The 25,072-nt window shown below is 32.7% G+C and overlaps 1 protein-coding gene across 1 annotated transcript; it reads right to left on the bottom strand.

Moving 5' to 3' along the window:
* LOC143252628 (protein LSM12-like) lies at positions 1 to 16,773 on the bottom strand. The gene is made up of 6 exons (XM_076505035.1): positions 16,648 to 16,773; positions 16,143 to 16,293; positions 14,068 to 14,201; positions 13,599 to 13,708; positions 6,247 to 6,376; positions 1 to 2,903 (listed from the first exon to the last, which is right to left on the bottom strand). Exons 1-6 carry the CDS (start codon positions 16,756 to 16,758, stop codon positions 2,808 to 2,810), a joined length of 732 nt encoding a protein of 243 aa, XP_076361150.1. The 5' UTR covers positions 16,759 to 16,773; the 3' UTR covers positions 1 to 2,807.
* Between the last annotated feature and the right edge of the window lie 8,299 nt (positions 16,774 to 25,072).

Raw genomic sequence — 25,072 nt, 5'->3', positions numbered from 1 at the left:
TTGAAAAAAATGTAATTTATAGTTTATTACAGAGGTCAATGTTTCCTTTGAAATTCTTACATCTGAGATTGTTCTAGACAGCTTATCTTTTAGCTTTGTAGAAAAAGAACAGCTAATTTTTTTCAATAAAACTAACGTTTCATGAGTACAGCTACATTTATAGAAAATACAAAATATTTTTCATTAGAACAACCAGACTTCTAAAAATGTACAAGATTGTGGCCCAAAAATTATATTGGGCATAAAATATAAGTCAAAATTTCAACCTCGTTACAAATAAGACAGTCTTACAGATTTACTTCCATTCCCACAAGATCACTGAAAACAGAAATCTTCTAGGGCTTCATTCAAAAATAAAATGATTTCAATTTATAATACTTCATAAGAAGAGTAAAAGATGTAAATATTTTAAAACAAGTTCTGACACGAAATAGTGAACTAAGTTTATCGTCTGTGAAACGGTAGTAAGTCACACGTAATCCAAATGACAGTCTTCCTTTTACGTTTTTTAACTAAAAAAAAGAAAAAAAAAGGTTTCAACTGAAACCATATCAAGCAAACTGTGTTTAAAATTAGTCAGTAGGTACATATGGAAAGGTTAAATTTCATTCTACTTAACTGTAACTTCTCCCTCCACAGACCTGTATGAAAATTCCAAACAATGTTATCTTTATTTTAGGCTTCCTATCTAACAAGACTGTAGAACTGCTATTTACAAGAAAAAGATCATGTTAAATAAATTAAAACTATACAAGTATATTTCTTTGATAGATAAAAAAGTATTAAATAATTAAGGGAATGTAGAAAATATTTTTATCTGCAAAACAAGAACAATAACATTGTTAAAATAATGCCAAAAAATAAATACAAGCCTGATAAAAGAAAAATTACAGCATCAATGGTAGCAGGCTTAGCTGAACCACCAAATATTTAAATAAAATATAAAAAGGGCAAAAAAATTAAAATCTGTAATATATATAGTGAGATAGTAAATTTTCTGAAACTGAAAACCATTATCATGAAGCTGTTGAATATTCAAAGTGGATAAAATGTCAGGTTACAAATTTAAAAATGTTTTTAAAATATTTTGAAAACAAAAAACAGCAATTATCATAAAATCCCTGATAACTTTTTACAGTCTGAAACAAAAAATTGTTTTTTATTGCTCTAACTAGTATATTTAACACCAGCCCTTCTGTTCAGTCCTCAAAAACAGTTGTCTGCAATCTTCAAACAAGTTATCTGTTCTTACTTGAAATATACAGGTAAACCTGTTTCGAACAAGATAAATCTAAAGCAATTTCTATAGCAGGGACACCCAAGTTATCACAACATTCATGCACTCAATATATTTACACACAAGATCAGAAAAAAATTACTTTGTATGTAATAATATGAACAAAACATTTTAGCACAAGAAAAGGTTTTAAAACAGAACATCTATCCTTGGCCCCCACTGACAAATACCATGAATATCTCGCAGAAATTTCTGTATTATCAACACCTCTGAAACTGAATTAATGTTTCCAAACCTTGGGTTAATACGCATTATTTAAATTAAATATTTAATCAATACCTAATAATGTTTTTGTAATATCATTAACATAATTGATATTCTAGAGTGAATTTAAATCTCTGTGGAAAAAATGTTGTTTAAATAAATATACTTTATTTAATAACTTTCACTACATTTACACTTTTTTTATGAAGTTACAAAAAGTCCAAAATCTAACATTTTGCAGTAATAGCCCATAAATGTCCGTTACCTGCCAAATTCATTGTTCTGTTCTTATCAGTATAATATTGTGATTTGGAAGTACATTTACTATCTCTACTAGTAAGTTCTAATAGTATATTTGCACCAAATTTCATTGGATAACTTTTTATTTTTGCTCTACAATAAAATTATTCTTTAAACTACATATTTTCAAAATATTCAAGGTAAACATATGATTGCTTTACTACTTGAAAACACCATTCAATGTTTTCTATTTAAATATCACCATCTCATGCTATTTCATGTATGACAAACCTTTAATGCATGATGAAATCTCACAATGACCTGTAATTTTCTTTCTTCACTTTAGGTTTTCTACAGACCTTAATATTAAAGAAAAGTGATAAAATTCATATTAATATAAATATTTATTATTATTCCCATTTCTGCTATTTTAGACATGGATATTAACTAATATTCTCAAAATATCTTACATATGTAGTATGTATTGCATTTTGATAATTTATTACTCTTGTATAGTTAATTTCACTTATAAATACAAACTTGATTTAATTAGAAGCTATCAGTTTTAGCTTTGTTGATTTCTATATCTCATGCTATATTTCACACAAAGAAAACTGTCATCTCTCCACTGTCATGTTCCAAACAGGTTGACAGCTTCATATCAACAGCTATATGTCACTCTCCACAAACAAGGTGTCTCATATTGAAATGTAACTATGCTGATAGATGAATTCATTTCAAAAGACAGTTTCTGAGGTATGTACAATATACTTAATTGGAGTTCCACAGATATGGAATTCATATCAAATATAAAGTGATCAAAAAGTTGTGCTTTGTTCATTATATTAAACCAACTTTATCCAAAACAGCACACAAAATTTAGTTAAAAAAAATAACACTAACTTATAACAGTAATTTTATAGTGACAAATTAAAGAACAGTAGCAATATGTGGTAACGTATCTGTGGAGAGAGAAGACCAGAAATCAATTTAACCACCCAACACATAAGGTTTATTATTTTTCTGAGAAATTTGAAATAACAGTGAAGTAACAGTCAGTCTTAGCTTAGGGAGAAGTCAGAGGAGGTTGTTGCTGTGGAGACCGGGATGGAGCAGCTTGCGAATTCTGTTGAAGCTGTTGATCTTTCACGTGTTTCTCTACCTGTTAAGAAAAATGTCAAAATTAAAACATAATTCTGAATGAAAACTATTCTATTAGTGTGTATTTGTGAAACATACAAGTGTCTTGTTTTCTCATCGATTCTGTTGTACAAATTTGCATGAAAAATATTCATTATTTGTGAATATGTACACCTTTTGTAGCTGATTACAAAAATACCAGCATTAATTAGTGGGATTAAAATCAATATTAATAGTAGTTTTGTTTAACTGTATCTCTCTAACTGTCCAAAATAGGGATAAGAGATCAATGTGAAAATTTACCGAAAGCAACCAAGGCTAAAGGGGATCTGTAGCCCCCAGAAAGCTATAGGGGGTTTCTACCACTAAGAAATGTATTACTCAGCATACCCAACACCTGCTACGCAAGTTTTAATTTAATTGACCTTGCTATTACGAAAAAAGATGTCCTCACATATTTGAAATGATTTTACTACTGACTAATCTGAGTTTAGGTGGAGATGCCTAACAAGATTGAATTACTTTAAAAAAATGTATGAATTTAAAATTTTATTGTTAATTAATTTTGACAAATGTTTGATCTTATTAATATACTTATGGCACAACAACAAGGAAGTTAAAAGATAATGCTGTATTTTGGTTTGCTCTTTATTTCTAGAAATTTTAACACCTACTCTCATAACCTGTGGGAAAACATATCACAGTAAACATTTAGCTACACATATCCTCTCTTAAATTAATACGAAATAATAAACTTAAGTAATTTTTTTTGGAAAACGTCCTATTAAATATCTGTACTTCTTTGCCATCTTATGTTATTATATTAACTGTAGCCATATTTCTTTGTATACTTTGCCTAATAATGATGTTTTTTTTAACTGCTTTGCTACATCATACAGAAGATACAAGTCTGTAAGTGAAATGAAGACACAACAACATTGCATACTGATAGTAACTTATAAAATGTATAATTTCATAATACAATGTCACAATTCATTACTGTGATCAATCTGCCATTATTTATTATACAAATTTAAGCTTTCAAACTTGCATGATGCCACAACGTACAAGGTTAGACAGACCAAACACCTTCAGCTACATTTACACATTGAATAGAAAATAAATTATTGTCACAGATTTCAAATAAGTATGTACAGTAAAGTATCTTTAACGTTAAAAAAATCCCACACTTTCACCTTTATGACACTGGCCAATCTCTCACAAATCAATACACAGTACATTTATTACTTTGTGGAAGGTAAAGATTTTTTGAAATGTGTTAACAGTGCAACATCAGAATGTACCCAGACAGGTCTTAGACTAGTCAACAAACATGCTTGGAAGGATAATTTCTAACAAATATCTGATATGTTCAGATAACACTCCAAATATTTGACATACACTATGAATTTTGAAGGAAAAAAAATCCATACACTACATAAGTGAAAATTGGAGGAAAAGACAACTCCCAATTATCTTAATTACCTTATAACATAGAGACCTAAATGGTATTTCATTAAAACATGAAAGCACAATGCAAGTTAACAGAAGCAACAAAGCTTTTATTAAAGATATCATACCACACTTTTAACCTTCAAATACATTTCCTGCAGTTTACATTAGATTCACTTTAATATAATTTTTTATTAATCAATTTTTCAAAGTAGTTAGAATATCTTTGTTTTTTGTTGCTACAAAAAAAAAAGGCCACTTGCTTTTCAGTGGTTTTCAAATGACAATACTGGTGACATGCTTTCTTATTGTCTGGGAACACAACTTAATAACCCAATATTCTAGTCTACAAAGATGAAATATTTTAGAAATTTTTACTTTTTTTTTGAATACATAAATTTAATAAAGAACGTAAAATTTGATGATTCATAAATGGTGGCTATTAACAGGAAGTGTAAGGATGATTTAGTAAAGTTAACCCTTAAGAAATATTTTTTTTCCATTTTTGAATATCTAATAAGAGAGGGAAAACAAAAAGATATAAACCAAATGCAGAAAAGACCATAAAAAACAACAATTGATCATTTAACATATCACTCGTTTAGTGTTGTGTCACAATGTTCTTAATACACAGTGTGCTACAAACATTATGGTTCCCATACGTGTTAACTATACTTAATATGTATGAATTCCACTTTTCTGAAGCTCAAAACAGCTGATCTATCACATGAACAGTAATATTATATGAGTGATTTTCCTGCCTTTCATATTTCCTTTTGTTTCCTTCAACTTATGGAAAGTAATTCAGTAACTATTGAAGTATTTAAAAGATTATCATTCCTATATGAATTGAACTTCACCACAGGAAGACAGAATCATTTGTAGGTGACTTCGTATTAGATATTTTGTGGTAATTTCTTTCACTTAAGTTGCATTGCTATACTGATGTTGTATGTTTTTTGAAACCATTCTTTTCTTGATTAAGAGTAAACAAAGAAATGCCAGGTGGCTCTTTACACCACAGGTGATAAAATAAGAACCTTTGAAAGAAATATAGCACAAGACAGTGGATTTCTTTTATATTATTCCTTTGAACAGTCTGTTTTCATAGAAACTCTAATCTGAAATCTGGCTATTAAAAGTAACTTTTACAGAGATATTTTAGAAAAAGCATTTAGATACACAAGATAACACATTTAAAATCATTAGGACATAAGGTTTGTTTGTTAGGTTTATGATAAGGAAATATAAGGGCTACTTGCACTTATCTCTAATTTTGAAGTGAAAGATGTGGAAGAAACCAATCAGTTGATGCCACCCACTACCAACTCTAATATAAAAGTAAATGCGGGCCCAATTTAGTACATATAAAATCATATAGATTTTCATTATTCTATCCCACAAGTTCTGAGTAAAAGCAAAAAACAACAACAAACAAAATAATCCAAACCAAAAACACCTGCAATGACAAGTCAGTTTGTAAATCTATAAATTATACAATAAATATACAGAAATTGTTTACTTTTTGTTTTTTCTTTCTTATTAATATTTACAGAAATTACATTAAATTTGACATTTCTTTTTGCGTCTTCAGAAGGACTAATTTTGTTGGACTCGAGTCTAAAATAATTTTCGGAAGACTTAAAATTACTCAAGGCAAATATTTATATGCAGTGTACTCAACCTAATATTGTATTACAGCTGAATACTTCAGTCGCATACTACACTTCAACACTACACTACAAGGTTGCCCACTGTCAAGAAATAATCAGTCACACTGACATACAGAGAAAGTAAATTTTTTTAAAACAAATGTGCACATTATTGTATCAATGATCAAACCATTTACAGCTTTGTCTTAAGTGAGTTCCAAACAACATGGTAAAGCTGAATAACCAAATAATAATACTCACTATTTTCTTAACATGAGTTAAAGCATTGTTATCCCCCTTTCCCTTGCAATCTTCAGGTCGATAGGGGGGACTAATGGTAACTTGGTTCATCACAACAATATTCTTTCCTTGCCAAGACACTTCGTTTATACTGAAAAGATCAAAGAGGTCTTTAAGGAAATTGAAATCATTAATAATCTGGCAAGGAGGCTACTAGGGTTATTTGACCTCACAGTATCATAGTACAAATTACACAAGATAACGCTTAAATACAAGAAGGTAAGCTACTAACTTACAAACAAAACATATCTATGGTTACTTTAAAACATTCAGTACAATAAGTTAATTAATTTTAAAAAATAAAGCTACAATAACGGATGATTCACTGAATAGCCATTTAATCTTATAATTCATTACCAATAACTTTATTCTTAATATGGTTAGACTTCATTGAAATTTTAAAGTGTGCTTACAGCAAAAATTCAATAACTGTTGTGATAACATATAACAGTTAAATATGCTATAGTTAAATATGTTTCTTTCAGTATAAGGGACATACTCATACTTAAAATTGTTTACATTTAAATGTTAAATCATTTTTCCTAATTTTTATTTAATAAATTTCCAATTTACCACATTCAATGGTCAAAATTTTCAGTTGCTCCTTGATTTAATTTATAAATAATTGTCTTACAGAGTTTGAAAAATGCAATAAAAAACAAGAGTAGAAGCCAAAGGTATTACATAAAAAAAACCTATATAAACCTTAACCACCCCACATATTCTTAGAGTACAAGAAAAAGTTGACAGAAGTTTTCTTCTTAGCACACAATTTCCTTTTGCTGGTATTTAAGTATTTCTTTAACAATACCATAACAAAATTATAGCTTCTTGCTGTTCTATTGCTATAAGAGTATGTGAAAGCAAAAGATACAAGAAGCATGAGATATTCCCTACACTTAGCATTGGATATACTTTTCGGCACTTGGACCTCAAAAATGGGTTTTGTCGGTTGGTTGGTTGATTTAGTGTTCTATGGCACAAAGCAGCTAGGCTATCTGTGCCAAATGTCTGGTAAAAAGGTAAAAATAAATTAAATGTAGTAAAATACATAAAAGGAAATGAAGGTAAAACAAAACATCATTGAAAAACAGAAAAAGCATAAAACCAATTTTTACACCTAGTCTACAATGTTAAGAGAGAGAGCAGAGTAAGAGCAGTTGTAAAGGACTTTTTCTAGCATAATGGTAATGATCATAACCTGCCAGCTGGCACAGCGCTGAGCCTGGAATACAAGACCATGGTTCATGTACAGAATAGGCACAGTGGTGATAGTGCCAAAGCAGATAGATTTAGCTGCCGTGTCTGCAAGCTCGTTCCCGAGAATACCAACATGGCCTGGTATTCAGAAAAACTGAATAGAAGTAGATGTTAATGAGAAATGGGCCAGTCGGTTTTGAATATCAGCAAGAACAGGGTGTGAGCCAACGTGAAGTGATTCCAGGGCCAGTAGAGAACTAAGCAAGTCAGTATAAATAGTGCAGTTGGAGTACTGCTTAGCTTCTATATAATCCAGGGCAAGAGATATGGCATACAGTTCAGCAATGAACACAGAAGCTGTAGAGGGGATTCTGCGTGCAACCACCGAACCGCAACAAACCATGGCAGAGCCCACAGAGTTACCCAATTTGGAACAATCCGTATAAATTGGAATGGAAAGATTGATCGAAAGATGTTCAGTAAATAAAAGACGATACTTCCAATCAGGAGTATCTGCCTTTCTCAGATGACTTAAAGAAAGGTCACATTTGGGGGCTGTAATAAGCCATGGTGGGATGGGCTGACCAGTGGATTCTGTAATATTATCCAAGGACAGACCCAATTCATCCAATTGTGCCTGGATGCAAAGGCCAAAAGGAGCAATGGCAGATTGTCTGTTCTGAAAAAGTAAGGCCCACTGAGGAAGTAAAACACATCCTCAGGTAGGATGCTTTGGTAAGGAATGAATTTTGAAAGAATATAGTAAAGACAGTTGCAAATGGCAAATTTGCAGAGAATGTTCATGAGATTCTACGTATAAGCTCTGAACTGTGGAGGTGCAGAAAGCCCCAGTGCAGAGTTGAAGTCCTTGATAATGAATGGGATCCAGCATCTTTAATGCTGAGGGTCTAGCAGAGCCATAGACCAGTGATCCATATTCAAGTTTCGATCGAATAAGAGCACGATATACTTTAACATAGAACATCGATCTGCTCCCCAACTGGTGGTAGAGTGAACACGGAGAATGTTTAGTGTTCTTGTGCGTTTGACCTGTAGCTGCTTTAAGTGTGGTATAAAGGTCAGCTTACGGTCAAAGATAAGCCCCAGGAACTTGGTCTCAGAGACTACTGACAGCAAAACTTCACCGATACAGAGTTCAGGATCAGGGTGAATACCCCGTTGGTGGCAAAAGTGCATGCAAATGGTTTAAGAGAGAGAGAGAAATTAAAGCCGTTTGCTGTGGTTCACTTCAGTACACAATTGAGGGCACTTTGTAGTTGCCACTCAATATATCTCATGTTCAATGGCTGATACGAGATGTGAAAGTTGTCGACTTAGAGCCTGTTTGCAACATCGAGAGGGAGTTGTTCAGTGATGGCATTAATCTTTATATTGAAAAGTGTGACACTCAAAACACAGCCCTGAGGGACCCCATGTTTCTGTAGAAAACAACGGGAAAGTGTCCAACCCACACAAACTTGGAATCTCCCGTCCATTAAAAAAATTTTAATAAACATGGGTAAATGGCCACGTAACCCATATACCAAAATGCCATATCTCCATGTTGTGTCATAAGCCTTCTCAATATCAAAGAATATTGATATAAGATGTTGTCATTTGAGAAAGGCTTCTCTGATTGATGTTTCAAGTCAAATCAGGCGGTCCATAGGGGAACGTTGTTGGAACCCACACTAGGTGGGAGAAAGGAGGTTGTTTGATTTGAGGAACCAAACAAGACAAGCATTAACCATCCTCTCTAAGGTCTTACAGAGACAGCTCGTCAAAGCAATTGGACAGTAGTTTGAAGGAATCTTGGGATCTTTCCCAAGCTTAGAGAAAGGTAAGATAATAGCCTGGCACCAGGCATTAGGAAAAACATTCTCCTGCCAGATCCGGTTAAAAACAATTAGAAGAATATCAAGAGAAGCAGGAGATAGATGGTGCAGCATGTCATAAGGTACATCATCAAGTCCAAAAGATGTACTGCCAGACCAATGAAGTGCCATTTTCAGTTCCACCAGTGTAAAGGGACAATTATAGTCAAAGAGACAGTCAGTTCGAAAGGAAAGAGGTGAATGCTCTGCCCGAGTCTTGATGGCCAAGAAGGTGGAGGAACAAGCAGAAGTGCTAGATACCCGGCAAAAGCTTTCACCTAGAGTATCGGTGATGCCCCGGACATCAGCTATCTCTTAGCCATCAGAGAGTAAGATCGAGAGGGGGACAGAATTGTAGTGTCCACTGACCTTTCAAATCCTGTCCCATATGACCTTGGAACTGGTGGTAGAATATATGCAAGTTGTGAACTTAATCAAAGATTCCTTCTGGCTTTGACATCTTACCCACCTAGCATGTGCACGGGCTCATTGGAAAGCAACCCGGTTTGAAAGTGTGGGATATCTACGGAAAGTATCCCAGGCCCATTTTTGAGCCTTCCGTGCAATGTGGCAGGCAGAATTCCTCCATGGACGAGGATATAATGAAAAACGTGTCGAGGTTTTAGGAATACATTGAGCAACTGCTTGTGTAATTCAGTCAGTTACTGCTGCCACACAGTCGTCTACTGATGGCTTACAGACGGTGGCAGGATCAAGTTCTGCAAGAGCAGTGAAAGTGGACCAGTCTGCCTGATCCAGCTTCCACTGGGGCACGCGAGTTGGGTGGCATCGACCACGGCCAGTCTCTCTCAAAAGTGTAGGAAAATGATCACTGCCTAGAGGATTATTGTCAACCCTTCATGAAAAATGGGAGAATAATGAAGGGGAGCAAACTGAGAGATCAATAGCAGTAAAGGACTGACTAGGTGCATGAAAATAAGTAGAAGAACCAATATTGAAAAGAGAAAGATTGTGATCAGAGAGCATGCACTCTACAGAGCGACCCCTCCTATCAATAACAGCACTTCCCCAGAGGGTATGATGTCCACTAAAGTCCCCCAGGATTAGAAAGGGAGACAGCAACTGTTCAATGAGAGCATCAAGGTCTGATTGATCATATGTTGTCCAGGGGTGGTTTTCTCGGGACACTCCCATTTCTTCTACACAACAAAATCTTCAAGCTTTTGATTTGTAAATTCCTGTTGCTCTAAAGGATCATTTGTCTTACAGGGGTCATTTGGTTTGTAAAGTCTGGATCTCCCTAAATCACACTCACAAGAGGAATTAAGAGAAGCTAAAGCTTCTGGACACCCTTAATAATCCTCTGAGGATCTCATACCAAAATTCCTGTCCATATTGTTGTTGTACAATTAGCAAGAGGACAGTCTATTCAGCCAACATGTTATATCACAAGAACTTTTATGCAAAAAAAAAAAAGTTTCTTAAAAATATTATAGACAATTTATGGTTAATCTCAGTGTTATATATTAACAAAAGAACATATATATGCAAGCTTTGTAAATTCACTCTACCTAGTTTTTCCTGGTAGCAAGATTTATAGTATTTTATCAGCACTGGACCTTAATAACAGGGTGACATGAATTTATTCACACTTACAAACAAATAAATGTACATTATTATATTACTTTGCTTCAAGAATATTAATTATCACTACTAACACTAGAAGCATGATTTTACTGGCTTGTTAGGCTTCAAAAGAAAAACAAACAATGAGAAAAGAATTATATTGATTAACTTTACAGATTAAACAGTTCTGTCCACTAATTTATTTTTTATCCCCTCCCCCTTCAATTGTACATGTATAATAAAATAAATAAAATAATAAAATTAAATATCCAATGGATAGCCTTAGAATAAAGTAAAATGAAAAACATTATCAAAAAAGTGTTAAAGCTAGATATGACACATTCATCGAGTAGGACTAAATGTTAACTGGGAAATGAAGAATAATTATGGATTCAGAGGGATTTTTTTAATATGTTTATCCTGTAAGAAAATGTTAGTCATCACAAATAATACATCCAAAAGATTAATGTTAGTCTAAGATAAATAAGAAATCTTCACACTAGTGCTTACTTCGTTTTGAAAATATTAGTCATCCAGTGTTAAAAATTGAAACCTTTATTTCCCACAAACAAATCATCATTAATTTTTCATTAAACTATTCTTAAAATGTGTAGATCCATCAAGAATTACTACAAGTCATCACAAACTTCAAACAAAGAAACAAAAACTCCTTCAAAACATTCACGCTTTCAAGTATCAATAAAAAATTCATTTTCTTCATAAACATTTGTAAACAGAAGAAACAAAAAAACAAGGAACTTATGACAAATTGATATTGTATACAAATAACAACACTGTAAAATTTGCATATACATTTTTTATTACTATCATAACAAATACAGTTATGGTTGATGCAATTGCTGATACTAGGTCAACTAAAAGCTGTCGCACTGAAGATGAAGGACCACAGTGATAAATCAAATTTTAGTTTTATTTAATTTTCAGCAAAAATGTATTCACTTTTTTAAAAGAAAAAAACAACAAAACATTTCATTCGACAAAACAATATCTTTCTGATATTTTAGGTGTTACATATCTCATTGCTGAATGAAATGCCTAAAACATACACTGGTTAAATAAATTGTTTGAAAAATAAAAGGCAAAAACACTTACCTTCTGGATCCCATACATAAATAATTATCTTAGTTACTTTGTTATTTATTTTCTATTCACATAATGGGGAAAAATTCCACACGAAACTGGTTTCATGTTGCTATTTCAGCTACAATAATTTAAGCCTCAAGTACGTTTTAGTGATCACAAAATTATCAATTCTATTTTATACTACATAATACAGATATATGACATATACATATATAAGATGTATCACTAAACCCCTTTACAACCATTTGAACTTCCATTTCTTGAACAATACACATTTGCAAGGTAGGTAAAAGACTGAGGAAACTTAATAGAATACAACACTCATAATGTAAGTATGTTAATGTGTAAAAGAAGGTTATACAAGTTTTCACATCTACAGGACATCAAGTTTTAAAAAAAATCAATAAATAAAAAATCCAGCAACAGTAAGTGAAATGAATAAGGCCAAGAAGAAAGTTTAAGATTCCCTTAATAAGTTATTTTAAAATGTCAATTATCGTACCTAAGAAATTACACCCAACACCACTTCATGAAGTGAACCAAAACACAACTGTTTCAATAGAATGACAAAAATAAAGCCATAATAAAGTTTAGGACAAGGTAGAAAAATCTTCAATTTCATTAGATCTCGCACAAAATGTAACAGAAACAAAACCAATTTTTTTTTTACTTAATGTTTTCAAATTTTTAAAATTGACTGGCTTTTTAATATAATGGAGTTTACTGATTAATTACTCAACAATACATAGATTTTTCTTCTGATGCATCTTGGTTTTTCAATTTTTCCTTTTCTTTGTCATGAATTTATAAAATATCTATCAGCATTATGATTAAGTCCAACTCACATAAGACTGAAAGTTTATAAAAGTTAGATTTTTCTTAGCTTATCCTGAATGGTTTCTAAAATTAGTAGACTTGTTGCCAATGGGAAATTTTGTTGCCAGAATGAACTTAAGCATAAAAGTACAAATTCACAATAACTGGATCAAATACAACTTGCATTTTTTTTCTTCTTCTGTGCCATACTATTAGTGATACTGAATTTCTCTACCCTCATCCTTTTCCTATTTTGATACATAATGCCGATTTTAAGTCAAATAGCAATGAATCTTAAAGTATATTTACAAATAACTTTTGTATCTGATGTACAAGCTGGATATTAAACAAATTTTGATATGAGAATAATATGGATTAAACATTATTCCCTCCTTTTTATTTGTTCATCTAAATTTTGGTTGAGAAATTTTATGTATGTGTGTATGCAATGTACACATTCCTTTTGAACTGCAAAAAGACAAATTTTCTCACATAAGAACGTTTAGCTTTTTGTCCATCTGTTTGTTGCTGTTATTAATTTTAGAAGTAGCATTGTAACTCACTTTGAAAACTTCACATAGCTGTTGCTGTTTAAGTGACTAAAACAGAGTAATCACATGAAAAATATTTGTTCCACAAAACTTGCAACAACATATTCAAAATATACTGTGACAGATAATTATATCTTAATAGTAGAGAGAAAGAATTTGAAAAAAAAGAAAGCAAACTCACGTTTTTCTTATGGCCAAAAATAATTTTAAACCTTCCTGGCCGACGCCTGAAGCCAAAGCTGTGCGAAGTCTTTGACGCTCTTCTATTTGAGCATTCGCTCTATTGTTTAGCTAGTAATAAAACATGGAATAATACAAACCTTATAAAAGCCATTAGCAGACAAAGCAGCCTACCAAAATATAGTTTGTAAAGTATACAAGAAACATTCCATCTTTTTAAAAACAACTGTTCAAATGAACTTATGCAAAAAAGCATTAAACAACTGAATTAACTCACAGTGGATTCTAAAGATCATTATTTCATGATATTAATAGGCTCACTTCATTTAGAAATTTTCTAGATATTCAAAATAAACTTAATATATAATTATATTTAGAAAAATTTCTTTCTCATTTACTTATTATTAAGAAATATGAAAAGATAAATAAAGCTGAAAATCCTCTTAAGATTATTTCATATTTATACTTACTTTCTCTATGTTCAGATGGGGAAGTGGAGGTGGATTGCTGTTAGCTTCTTTTTTCACAACTACATCTTCTACAAAATTCAAGTTCACTATACTGATATCACTCAAATTACCTTTTCCAGTACCACTTGGACATTCTGAGTTCAAGTTAAGTCATTTCTTACATACACTTCATGAAAATTACCAAATTATATGAATTAGTGTTCTACCTGCATTGCACATATAAGAGCAATTCCCATTTATTTGAAACATGAGTAATTCAGATAATTTTTTAAAGTCCAGAACTGTTTAAAAAGAGGCCTTATTTTGCTGAAATCAAGCAATGTGTAAAAACATAAGATATGAAAAATATTAACCAGATTTATTTTTTGTAACACTTTAAAGCTTGTATGCTAATTTCTCTACTCTTACTCTATTGAAATCATCAATGTACAGTGAAATTTAAAGTTTAAAAACACAAAATTTAATTAACTTTTCCTTTTAATGGGTCATTCTACTGAATTAACATTATTCTTAATTTAGAATTTCTACTGTTAATCTTCATACGTCTAGTTTCTTTCATTTTATGGTTTTCATTTCTGTATTACTTACTCAATTGAACAGCATTCCTGCAATCAAATAGCAATAAATCACAACAGAAAATCATTAGCATCCATGATGACAAGAAACCCACATGAAGTAAAAATGTATCTCAGGACAGCTGGCATGGGTATTAACACTTTTACTAATTAAGCAGAAAATTAGCATCATATCTCCTGGACAGCAAAAATAATGTAGAAAAAAGTTTTGATGGGATTAATAAAATTAACTGAATGTATTTTTTATATGTTAACATTCTGGGATAAGACTTTTTCATTCTGTTATATCTTTAAGCATAAGCCCATTCATCTTGAATTAACCTATGCCACAGTGAAAATTTCAGTATTTAATACCCCTTTAAAATGTAATCAAATAACATAGTAAATCTTCAACATGAGATGATATTTTTGGCTGTTTAAACATCATATTTCTAATGTGAGCATGCTTTATTAGGAATGTGTCCTGAACTTAAAGCCTGCCCTTCAGAATACACATGAACTAGAGATAAGATGCATCTCTAAGGTGTGACCTTTGATCAATATAAGAATGAACATAAGAACAAGGTTAGAGAAAGCCATTCAGTTCACCTATGTCACCTTAAAGAAAAGTTGTTTCCACTTTATAATAAAATGTTTCAGCTTCACAATCTCTTCTCCCTTACAGTACAAATATTTGTAAACTTATTTTATTTTTCTCCTTAATGAAAACACAGAAAATTATCTTTATAATACCTTAAGTTATGATTGTTATCTTTTTCTGTGCACCTACCAAAAGCATAAAAACCCTGGAAGACACTTTTGGTATTCTGAAATAATATACTTTTACAACTTTCTGATTTTCATTTTTCTTAAATAGATGGAATTTTTGTGATATGAAATGAAGAATTTTACATAGCCTAAAGGAAAAAGACCATCCTCTTCAGTTCCCATCAGAACATTACACAGTTTATTATTCACTTGGGCATCCATACACAGTTATGATTATAAGAAAATGCACTGTGGAAGATTATTATACATAATATTAAGTCAGTTGAAATCACCTCCTCACCCACAAAAAACAAAATAAAAATAATATACATTTAATAGAGCCTTTCAGACCAATACTCAACTACAATAACACACATTAACCTCATAAAACCATTCTGCAATCTTAAGAATCTGAATCTTAAAGATAAAATCTGTTCAATAATGTATTTGCATTCTGTCTTCCAATATTTGGTGACTAACACTAATATCCAAGCTTATACGTTTAACAACAGTAATAAACATAATTACATACTAGTTTTGTATTTACTTTGCTGAATGAGCTGACAAATACATTTAGGCCTCTTACTTCTTCCAACGGCTAATACATAGAACGTTATAACTACAAATCTAGTGAGTATATCATTTTCATTCTAGTACAGCAGTAATCAATGTCTTGTACTAACGTTGATTACGTACTGTGAACCACAAGTGATCCAAAAAATAGTTTGTCTGCTTCCTCAGTAAAAAGGATACTTAACATGAGCATCTTTGTTTGATGATCGAAAGCGACTACTTCTCCTTCTACCTCTTGACTGAAACATGTTTTGCAACTGATAATACTACCGATACTAAAATACTCCCCGTCCTCCGCCATACTCACTTTCATGTTGAGCCACCTATAATTCTGATAGAGAATTTTCATAACTAAAAGCATTAAAATAAAATAAAATTTATTCAGTTAAAAACCATTTACTATTGCGTAAAAAGTTAAATATGACATTTAAAACACGTTATTATGTCTTCTTCGAAAAATTGTAATAAAAATAATGATTTTAATGTAACTTCAGTAAAATAAGCTTAGTTTAGGCTCTATATTTTATCTTGAAAGCACAAAATCTTAAAATGTCTGAAATAAAGAAAAATATCATTATATTTATCATTAATTAGTAAAACAAATTTTGCCTGTTTTCTGCTACAGTAAAATGCCTGATTTAAAACTAATATTTGAATGCATAGAAAAGAAATACTTTCTCTTAACTGAGTAGTATTCTCTAGTACAGGGATGAGCAACTCCATGGCCACTGGCCACATGAGGCCAACAAATAGTACAATTGCGGCCAGCTCGAGTTAAGGAATCAACTTTTTCCATAATTTATTTTTTCATCGTAAATTGTTTAAACAGCAACTGCACTACCTCACATCATTGCTAATGTTGTGCGCTTCATCACTGCCACAGACTCCGCCCATTTTGTAACGTCAGTCTGGTTTAGATGTTTGTTTACGAGTGTACATTGTTTTGCATGCGCTTACAAACATATTTGTATTGTGCAACTTTCAAGTGTTTAAATATATTTTGTTTTTAATCCCATAATATGGATAAGTGGATAATTCGATAATGAAAGAATTCAGATGATGGTGAACACTCAAAAATAAAGACAGTTTAATTGATTCTGGCATTACTGCTGAAAAGAGAATGGTGTGTGAGTGGAAGAACGTGAAACGAGAATTCAATGAAAGTTGGGAGTTGAAATTTACAGTGATTGAAGCAAATAATAAGTCAGCGTGTCTTTTGTGTAACAAATTTTTTAGAAATAATAAACTATACAACCTTAAGCAACACTTTTTCACAACGAATTTGATGTAAAATTTCCAGTTGATAGTAAAAATCGTATGAATGAAATTAGTCGTCTGAAAGCATAACTTCATGAACAAAAGAGAGGCCTAAAAAGATTTTTATCATCGATAGAACTAGTTACATTACCAAGCTATGAAGTAGCTTTGATTCTAGTTTAAAAAAAAAAATTTTCTAATGCTGAACTAGTAAAAGAAATATTGATTGTGGTTATTGAAACTCTGTTGGAGAATTATGATTCAAAAATAAAAGACAATATTCTTCAAAAGGTAAATAATTTGCAATTAAGTCGAAAAACAATTGTCCACAGAATGCTAGAGTTAGCAAAAAACATAGAAAATCAGTTGCCTGAACAACTAAAAGACTGTTTGCATTTTTCTTTAGCACTACATGAGTCAACAGATGCTAGTGACACTGTTCAGTTGATGTTTTGGGTTTGATATGTAACTTTGGATCTTCAATGAGGGAAGAAATGCTTGGCCTTTGTGGATTATGCAAAATGAAAAAAACATATTTGAAAATTTTCTTGAAATGTCAAAAAAATTCAATCTGCATTTTAAAAACTGGTTTCTGTCACAACAGGCGGTGCTTCTGCCATGACTGGGGCGAAATTAGGATTTGTTTCTCTTTTAAAACAGTATTTAATTGAAAATAATGTGAAGTCCACGCTGCCATCCTTCCATTGCATTTTGCATCAGAAATATTTATGTTCTCATATGTCTAAAAGTGATTAATTGAAAAATTTTATGGACATTGTTGTAAAAATTGTGAATTATATTAGAAGCGAAAGCTCTCTCATCCATCGACAGTTTGTTGAGTCTTTGAAGAAAATCAGTGAGTGTACTTTTAATGATCTTGCTGAGTTTGCAAATGTAAGATGGTTAATTAGAGGAAAAGTCTTGGAACGATTTACTTCCTTATTTCTTCAAATGAAAGAGTATCTTGTGAAAAACGTGAGATTAAAAATTTCCCTGAAATTGAAACTTTGTCATGGCAATGTGATTTGCACTTTCTGTGCGACATGATGGCTCACTTGAATAATTTGAATACAAAGTTTCAGGGAAGAGGTAAGATAATAAGCGAGCAATCACAGTCTATTCATGAATTTTATTTAAAGATAAACCTCCTTGCGGAACAATTACAAAAGAATGATTTGACACATTTTGCAAAGTTGAATAGTTTTCTAGAAAATAATAAGGACTAAGATTTCTCTCATGCTAAAGATAATCTCATTGTAAACTGGATCAAAAATCTATCTCAAAAATTTGAATCACGTTTCTCCGAATTTAAAAATTTGAAATTGATATTTGAATTTTTGCATAATACATTACAATTTGCCTTAAGAAATTACATTTTTTTTGTCTCTGAATAAGTACAAATTTGAAGACAAGATGCTTACCCTGCAAATTGTAGAACATATAAAAGGTAAACAAAAATCTTCTACCAGAGAGATATGACTTGCTATTCTGATAAAGGAGAGTCTTTCAAATTTAAAGATAACAATTTCAAATTGTTTTCCATGTTTGGATTCACATGGGTGTGTGATTCAACATTTCCTACGCTAGATTTTCTCAAGTCTAGATATAGATCTCGGCTTACTGACATAAATTCAGGAGCAGAGCTAAAATGCTCATAGAGCATAGATATTAAGACAAATTTCACGAAACATGTTGATGAAAAACCCATCAAGTTTTACACTGAAGATTAGTTGAAATGCAATTATTTTGATTAAATTAACATCTTTCAATTACTTCTTTAAATAGTGTGGCCAACGTTGTTTTCATGAGCCACATTTGTGGCTATTATGAAAAATAAGTCGCCTATCACTGCTCTAGTACATGCATGTCAAAAAGAGTTTTCTAAGCTATATTTTCACGGTTTGATTTAAATGTGATCTAAGAGCTGTATGAGCTTCAGAGTAACTAAAATGTCGGAAATATATAGATCAAGAGACTCAGTGAAATGTCTGGAAACAAAACTATGTTATAAATATAACAGGTAAGGAGAAATGAATCAGTCAGTTTAACTCAATAAAGTATTTGATTTAAGAAATGCACCTGTACCAGTGTTAGTTATCACATACATTCTGTTTCAGAAGCGAGATTTAAAAGTTACTAGAGATGATAAGATTATTAAAAGTTAGCCAAGAAGAATGATACAGAAACTTGAAAGGTTATTAAGATATAAAAATCTAAAAAAGAAGTTTAAAGAGATACATAACATTTAATTAACTATGAATAAAAACAAGAATGGCGTAGCATTTGGAGATATACAGAGGGATTACAACAATACGATTGAGAAAATACAAAAAAATCAACAAGGTAGGAAAGGTTATAATGACAAAATCGAAGAGGTACAGAAAGAAAATACTGAGGCAGGAAAGAAAATCAGTAGTAGAATAAAACACTTGGTAAACGAAATGGTAAAGTGAAAATTTACACCAGCCACACTTCTTTTGCATTTGCTCAAGGGTTCCAGCCTAAAACACCATTTTTTAAAATAAAAAATATGAAATAGTAGAACCTATTTAGTCTACACATATTACTAATACTCCTGTGTCATCTGCTACTACAAAACCTTCTTGGACTATTTCAGTCTCGGCATTGCTAGATGAGGTTTCAGAATTTAGCTGGGCGGATCAACATTGGCAAACCAAGAAACAAACTGACTTAAATGGCAAGTAATTATAATAATCATACTAGGTGAAATTAGAAACCACTTTCAGAGTAAACAGATGTAACAGCGAAAGGCAAACTGTTTATCTTTTTTTCCTATTAAAAAAAAACTGCTTTGAGGATATTAAGTAATCATCCAGCTAAGAGCTGTGACAATTGTCTGGCGTTGATAGATAGCTCATCCAACAGATTTGGAGTGACAAAAATATCCAGAGCAAAACTCCAGATCAGAGAATATAGAAAAGAAGAAACTTTATCCTAATTTGTTTTGGCATCTAGAATTTGCTCATATGGTATCAAAATCTTCATTTCACAAGGATAAGAAAATTAGACTGAAACAAAATAAGTGTACATATTTAAAGGAACCTCTTCAGTTTGTGGTAGAAGTTGAATTTATCAAGATTGAAGATAAAATATTAAAAGCACTATTTAGTAGGTGTGGAATCATCAGATCTTATAATATTGAATCATTAACTTTCCCTAACGACAGTAAATACGAATTAAAACAGTTAAATAAACAGGTAGTTACACAGAATGGGTGAAATAAAACATAAACAACATATATTTAACTGGAAAAGATATATTGTAAGGAATTGCAAAGAAGTCTATATCGAAATGTGTACATACTAGCTTGAGACTCGGGAACAAAGACCACAGTATGTATCTTTTTGTAGGCCTTAGACTGTTTACGACCAAAGGGGCACCTGACATGTTGACGTGTGTGTGTGTGTTTTTCGTATAGCAAAGCCACAAAGGGCTATCTGCTCAGCCCACCGAGGGGAATCGAACCCCTGATTTTAGCGTTGTTAATCCGGAGACATACTGCTGTACTAGCGGGGGGCAGATATTGACGTATCATCGGTAATTCTCAGGTCAAAGTTACCCAGTGTCCATCTTCTCTCCAGGTAACCATCCTTATTTTAGCAGTGAAAGACGTAGAGCGAAGACGGCTAATAATCTCCACCTACCGCCAAACATTTAGGCTACTCTTTCACCAAAGAACAGCGGGATTTAGTGTCACATTATAACACCTATGGCTGAAAGGGCGATCATGCTTAATGATGGGTAATTGAAACCATAAATTTTGAGTCAATCATCTTAGATACGAGGCTATTCCAGGCTAATATGTAACTTTTACCCGTAGAAAAATATTTAACATATGTTTAAAACCTTGAAACATCAGATCGATACGGATCTTATTGACTTCATGGAGAACCCAAGTGGCACAGCGGTGTGTCTGCGGACTCACACCACTAGAAACTGGGTTTCAATACCAGTGGTTGGCAGATTATTGTGTTGCTTTGTGCTTAATTCCAAACAAACAAAACATTCTGCAAAGGCTGCAATGAAATTTCTACAATTATCCGAATATATCTGAATAAGTATATATTGTATAACAGTCATGAAAGGTTGAAGTTGAAAGCTACACTACTAGCCAAAATTATGTGAACACCTAACCACCACACCCATATGTGTTTGTTGAACATCTCATTCCAAAACCATGGGCATTAATATGAAGTTGGTCCCCCTATGTTGCTATAACAGTCTCCATACTTCTGGGAAGGCTTTTCACTAGACTTTGGAACATGGCTGAGGGGATTCGCTCCTATTCAACCACAAGAGCATCAGTGAGGTCGAGCACTGATGTTGGGTGAGAAGGCTTGGCTCGCAGTCAGCGTTCCAATTCATCCCAAAGGTGTTCGATGGGGTTGAGATCAGGGCTCTGTGCCTGCCAGTCAAGTTCTTCCACGCCATTCTCGGCAAAACATGTCTTTATGAACCTCGCTTTGTGTACGGGGGCATTGCCATGCTGAAACAAAAAAGGGCCTTCTTCAAAGTGTTGCCACAAAGATGGAAGCATACAATTCTCTAGAATATCATTGTATTCTGTAGCATTAAGATTTCCCTTCACTAGAACTAAAGAGCCTAACCCAAACCATTATTCCTCTTCCACAAAACATTACAGTTAGCACTATGCATTCAGGCAGGTAGCGTTCTCCCAGATTCGTCTGTCAGACTGCCAGATAGTGAAGCGTGATTAATCACTCTAGAGAACGCGTTTCCAGCACTTTAGAGTCCAATGACAGTGTGCTTTACACCACTCCAACCAATGTTTGGCATTGTGCATGGTGATCTTAGGCCATGGAAACCCATTTCATAAAGATCTCGACGATCAGTTCTTGTGCTGACGTTGTTTCTAGAGGCAGTTTGGAACTCGGTAGTGAGTGTTGTAACTATGGAAAGACGATTTTTCCTTCAGTCCCATTTTATAAACTTGTGTGGCCTACCGCTTCGTGGATGAGCTGTTGTTGCTCCTAGACGTTTCCACTTCATAATAACAAAGCTTACAGTTCTGTACCATACCAATCAGCCATCATGGGTTATTTGTTTAGAGCAATGAAACATGACTCATATCTAGGGTGCGCCTAGTTGCTTTGTGCCATAAAACGCCAAATCAACCAACCATATCTATGGAACCAGTTTACTTTCCCTCTCTTGGAAGATTCTTCTTGTCATAGCTAAAATACACTACGTGGCCAAATATATCTGACACCTCTTCTAATTAGTGGGTTCGGCTACTTCAGCCACACCAATTGCTAACAGGTGCATAAAATAATCATACAGCTGTGCAATCTACATAGACAAACATTGGAAGTTGAAAGGTTCGTAATGAAGAGCTCAGTGACTTTTAACTAACTTTCAGTTTGTCAAATTTCTGTCCTGCTAGAGCTGCCCCGGTCAACTGCACCTATAGATCTTATGCAAAAGTCTCTTAGGGAAATAAAATAAATGCATAAACAGACATTATGCCTTTTTGTAAAATGTAAAAAAAAAATTACGTGAATATATTTTAACAAAACATATATGTGTATGTTTTTTAAATCGAGCCAAATATCAAGCTACTCTAGAAGAATAATAAATTCAAATGAGAGAAATACATAATAATAATTGTACAGGGTAATTTTCAAGTACGGTGAATTTAAAGTCATCAATGGCAGATTGTTTTATATTGCTCAATGTACACATCAATCAACAGATGCCGCGAGCTGTGATGCTGATCTTATCAGATCGACGTGTTCTGTACCATCACGAAACATGTAAATTATACATTTATATTAATCATTTACCGTTACGTCAATCATGACATTTGAGAAACTTCTGTTTATGTATAAAGTTTTATTTCAACAACTTCTTGACAGTTCAACTTGAAAAATACTAATACCAAACACGAGAAGGTCGTTTTGTTGAATCTGTCAGCACACATTTCTGTTTGTGTCTGAATAAAAATTACATCATACATTTCACTCTACTGCCTACACTTTTACAAACATCTGCCACTTAAAATAAAATTTGACCATTACCTATTAGAAAAACAAAAGATGGTTACTTGAAGGTGATGTTGATCTTCGCGTGTTAGAAACACAAACACGAATCACTTGAAATCTAGGTCTGTAAAAATGTGTTGCTTAACTAGTACTGGCAATCTTGATAATAAAATCCTTAAGTTTTGAAATATGTTGCTTGTGCTCATAATTCGAGTACAGACAAATATAAAACCTTATTTAATAAGTAGGCAGAAACGTTACTAGTAAACGGTTGTTGTTATGAATTAAGCACAAAGTTACTCAATTGGCTATCTGCGCTCTGCTCACAACGGGTGTCGAAACCTGGTTTTTAGCATTGTAAGTCCGCAGACATACCGCTGAGCCACTAGGGGTTGCCAGTAAATGAAAAATAATCAAGAAAAAGTAAGAAATTTGTAGAAAAGACCAAACGCTTTAAGATAACCAAGAAAAACTGCGAAGTAAAGAGTAACTATAATATAAAATCAATGACTTAACTTGGGATGAAGTAATGAAATACGAATTATTTTAATTTGATATTTTTTTAAATTTGCAATATTAACCCTTAGTGTCATTGCTGTTAATACAGACTATTAAATACATGATGTTTTCATGTAATTAAACATTACATGAGAGTAGCGATCCTTGTGATCCTTGGAAGAAAATAATCTACCATATACTCTTACCGCTTCGCACAGTATCCTGGTTATACATTATCTTACTTGGAGAAGTAACGTCTATAGGTTACATTATACTTCCCTATAGGATAGAACTGAATAAGTTGGTGATAAGCAACATTTCACTGGTGCACTGTATGAGTAATGTTTAATATAATTTTTTTCATGAATATCACCTCTCACTGTTCGTCTTTATAGTATATACAGTTATGATAGCATATGATTAGTTAGTGAGTATGCTAGATATTATTTTTTTTATTTTTAGATCCAAAATGGTCTGTCAAAGAAAATACCAACTCATTCTAAGTATCAGTTTTGTTGGGATTCAATCCTGTGGTTTCAATTTGGAAAAATACGTTTTCCTGGTAAGCCAAAAACTCAGATCGCCATTTCCCGATGCAGAAATGATTATTTATTGAAGAAAACATATGAGCACATCCAAAAAAAGCGACAGAATGCAATACTTGAAGATACAAATTTATCTAAAACTACTATATAGATCAACAAACACATAACCCATTTTTGTAGACACATCGCTATATGGGTCCGAAACACAAATGCAAGACCCAATGTATCATTTGTTGAAAGATTTATAAGGATTAAAAGGAACCAATCTCATTGGGGGCAAACAGGATCCCAGCAACTGTCATTGCAAAGGAAAGCCATTTGTGGATTCACTGATCGATTGCAAATTGTAATGGTCAATGCCAACTTATAACAACAAGTACCAGTTTTAAGTTCATCACGAGAAGAAACTATTAGGCGGATGGTACTACATATATTAAATAGGGCAGAAGTTCTGGGAGCACAAAAGTTGTTATCCATCTTAATGATACTGATGTTATGATATTACCTCATCAAATATCCTCTCCTTTGTTTGTGGAGATTCATTAAATGTTTCCAGCAATGTATTGATTGTGCGATCATTTGGGGGAAGTGAAAGTGATACACTGGCTAGATCTAGAACTCCAAAGATCTTGGCAGGAAAACCTTGTATGTTTTTCAGTCTCCCACCCACGGAGGACATACTAAAACAGCACATAAGATGTGCTACTTTGACAATCATTATGAACATATTATCTCAGACTTCCTAACCCCATCCACCTAGATTCACGCCATTTGGAAGGTTACTTCT

Source organism: Tachypleus tridentatus, chromosome 6, assembly GCF_004210375.1.
Source record: "Tachypleus tridentatus isolate NWPU-2018 chromosome 6, ASM421037v1, whole genome shotgun sequence".
In the NCBI taxonomy this organism is placed as follows: Eukaryota; Metazoa; Arthropoda; class Merostomata; order Xiphosura; family Limulidae; genus Tachypleus; species Tachypleus tridentatus.
This window is presented reverse-complemented; position numbering and strand designations above follow the sequence as displayed.

What these genes read in the sequence shown, in the direction of transcription:
- LOC143252628 (XM_076505035.1), bottom strand. Translation starts at nt 16,758, where the DNA reads ATGGAAAAAGTTGATTCCTTAACTCGAGCTGGCCGCAATTGTACTATT. An exon ending in GTACTAGAGAATACTACTCA is followed by an intron (nt 16,294 to 16,647) that starts GTTAAGAGAAAG and finishes ATTCTCTATCAG; the next exon opens with AATTATAGGTGGCTCAACAT. An exon ending in CCCATCTGAACATAGAGAAA is followed by an intron (nt 13,709 to 14,067) that starts GTAAGTATAAAT and finishes TTTTATTACTAG; the next exon opens with CTAAACAATAGAGCGAATGC.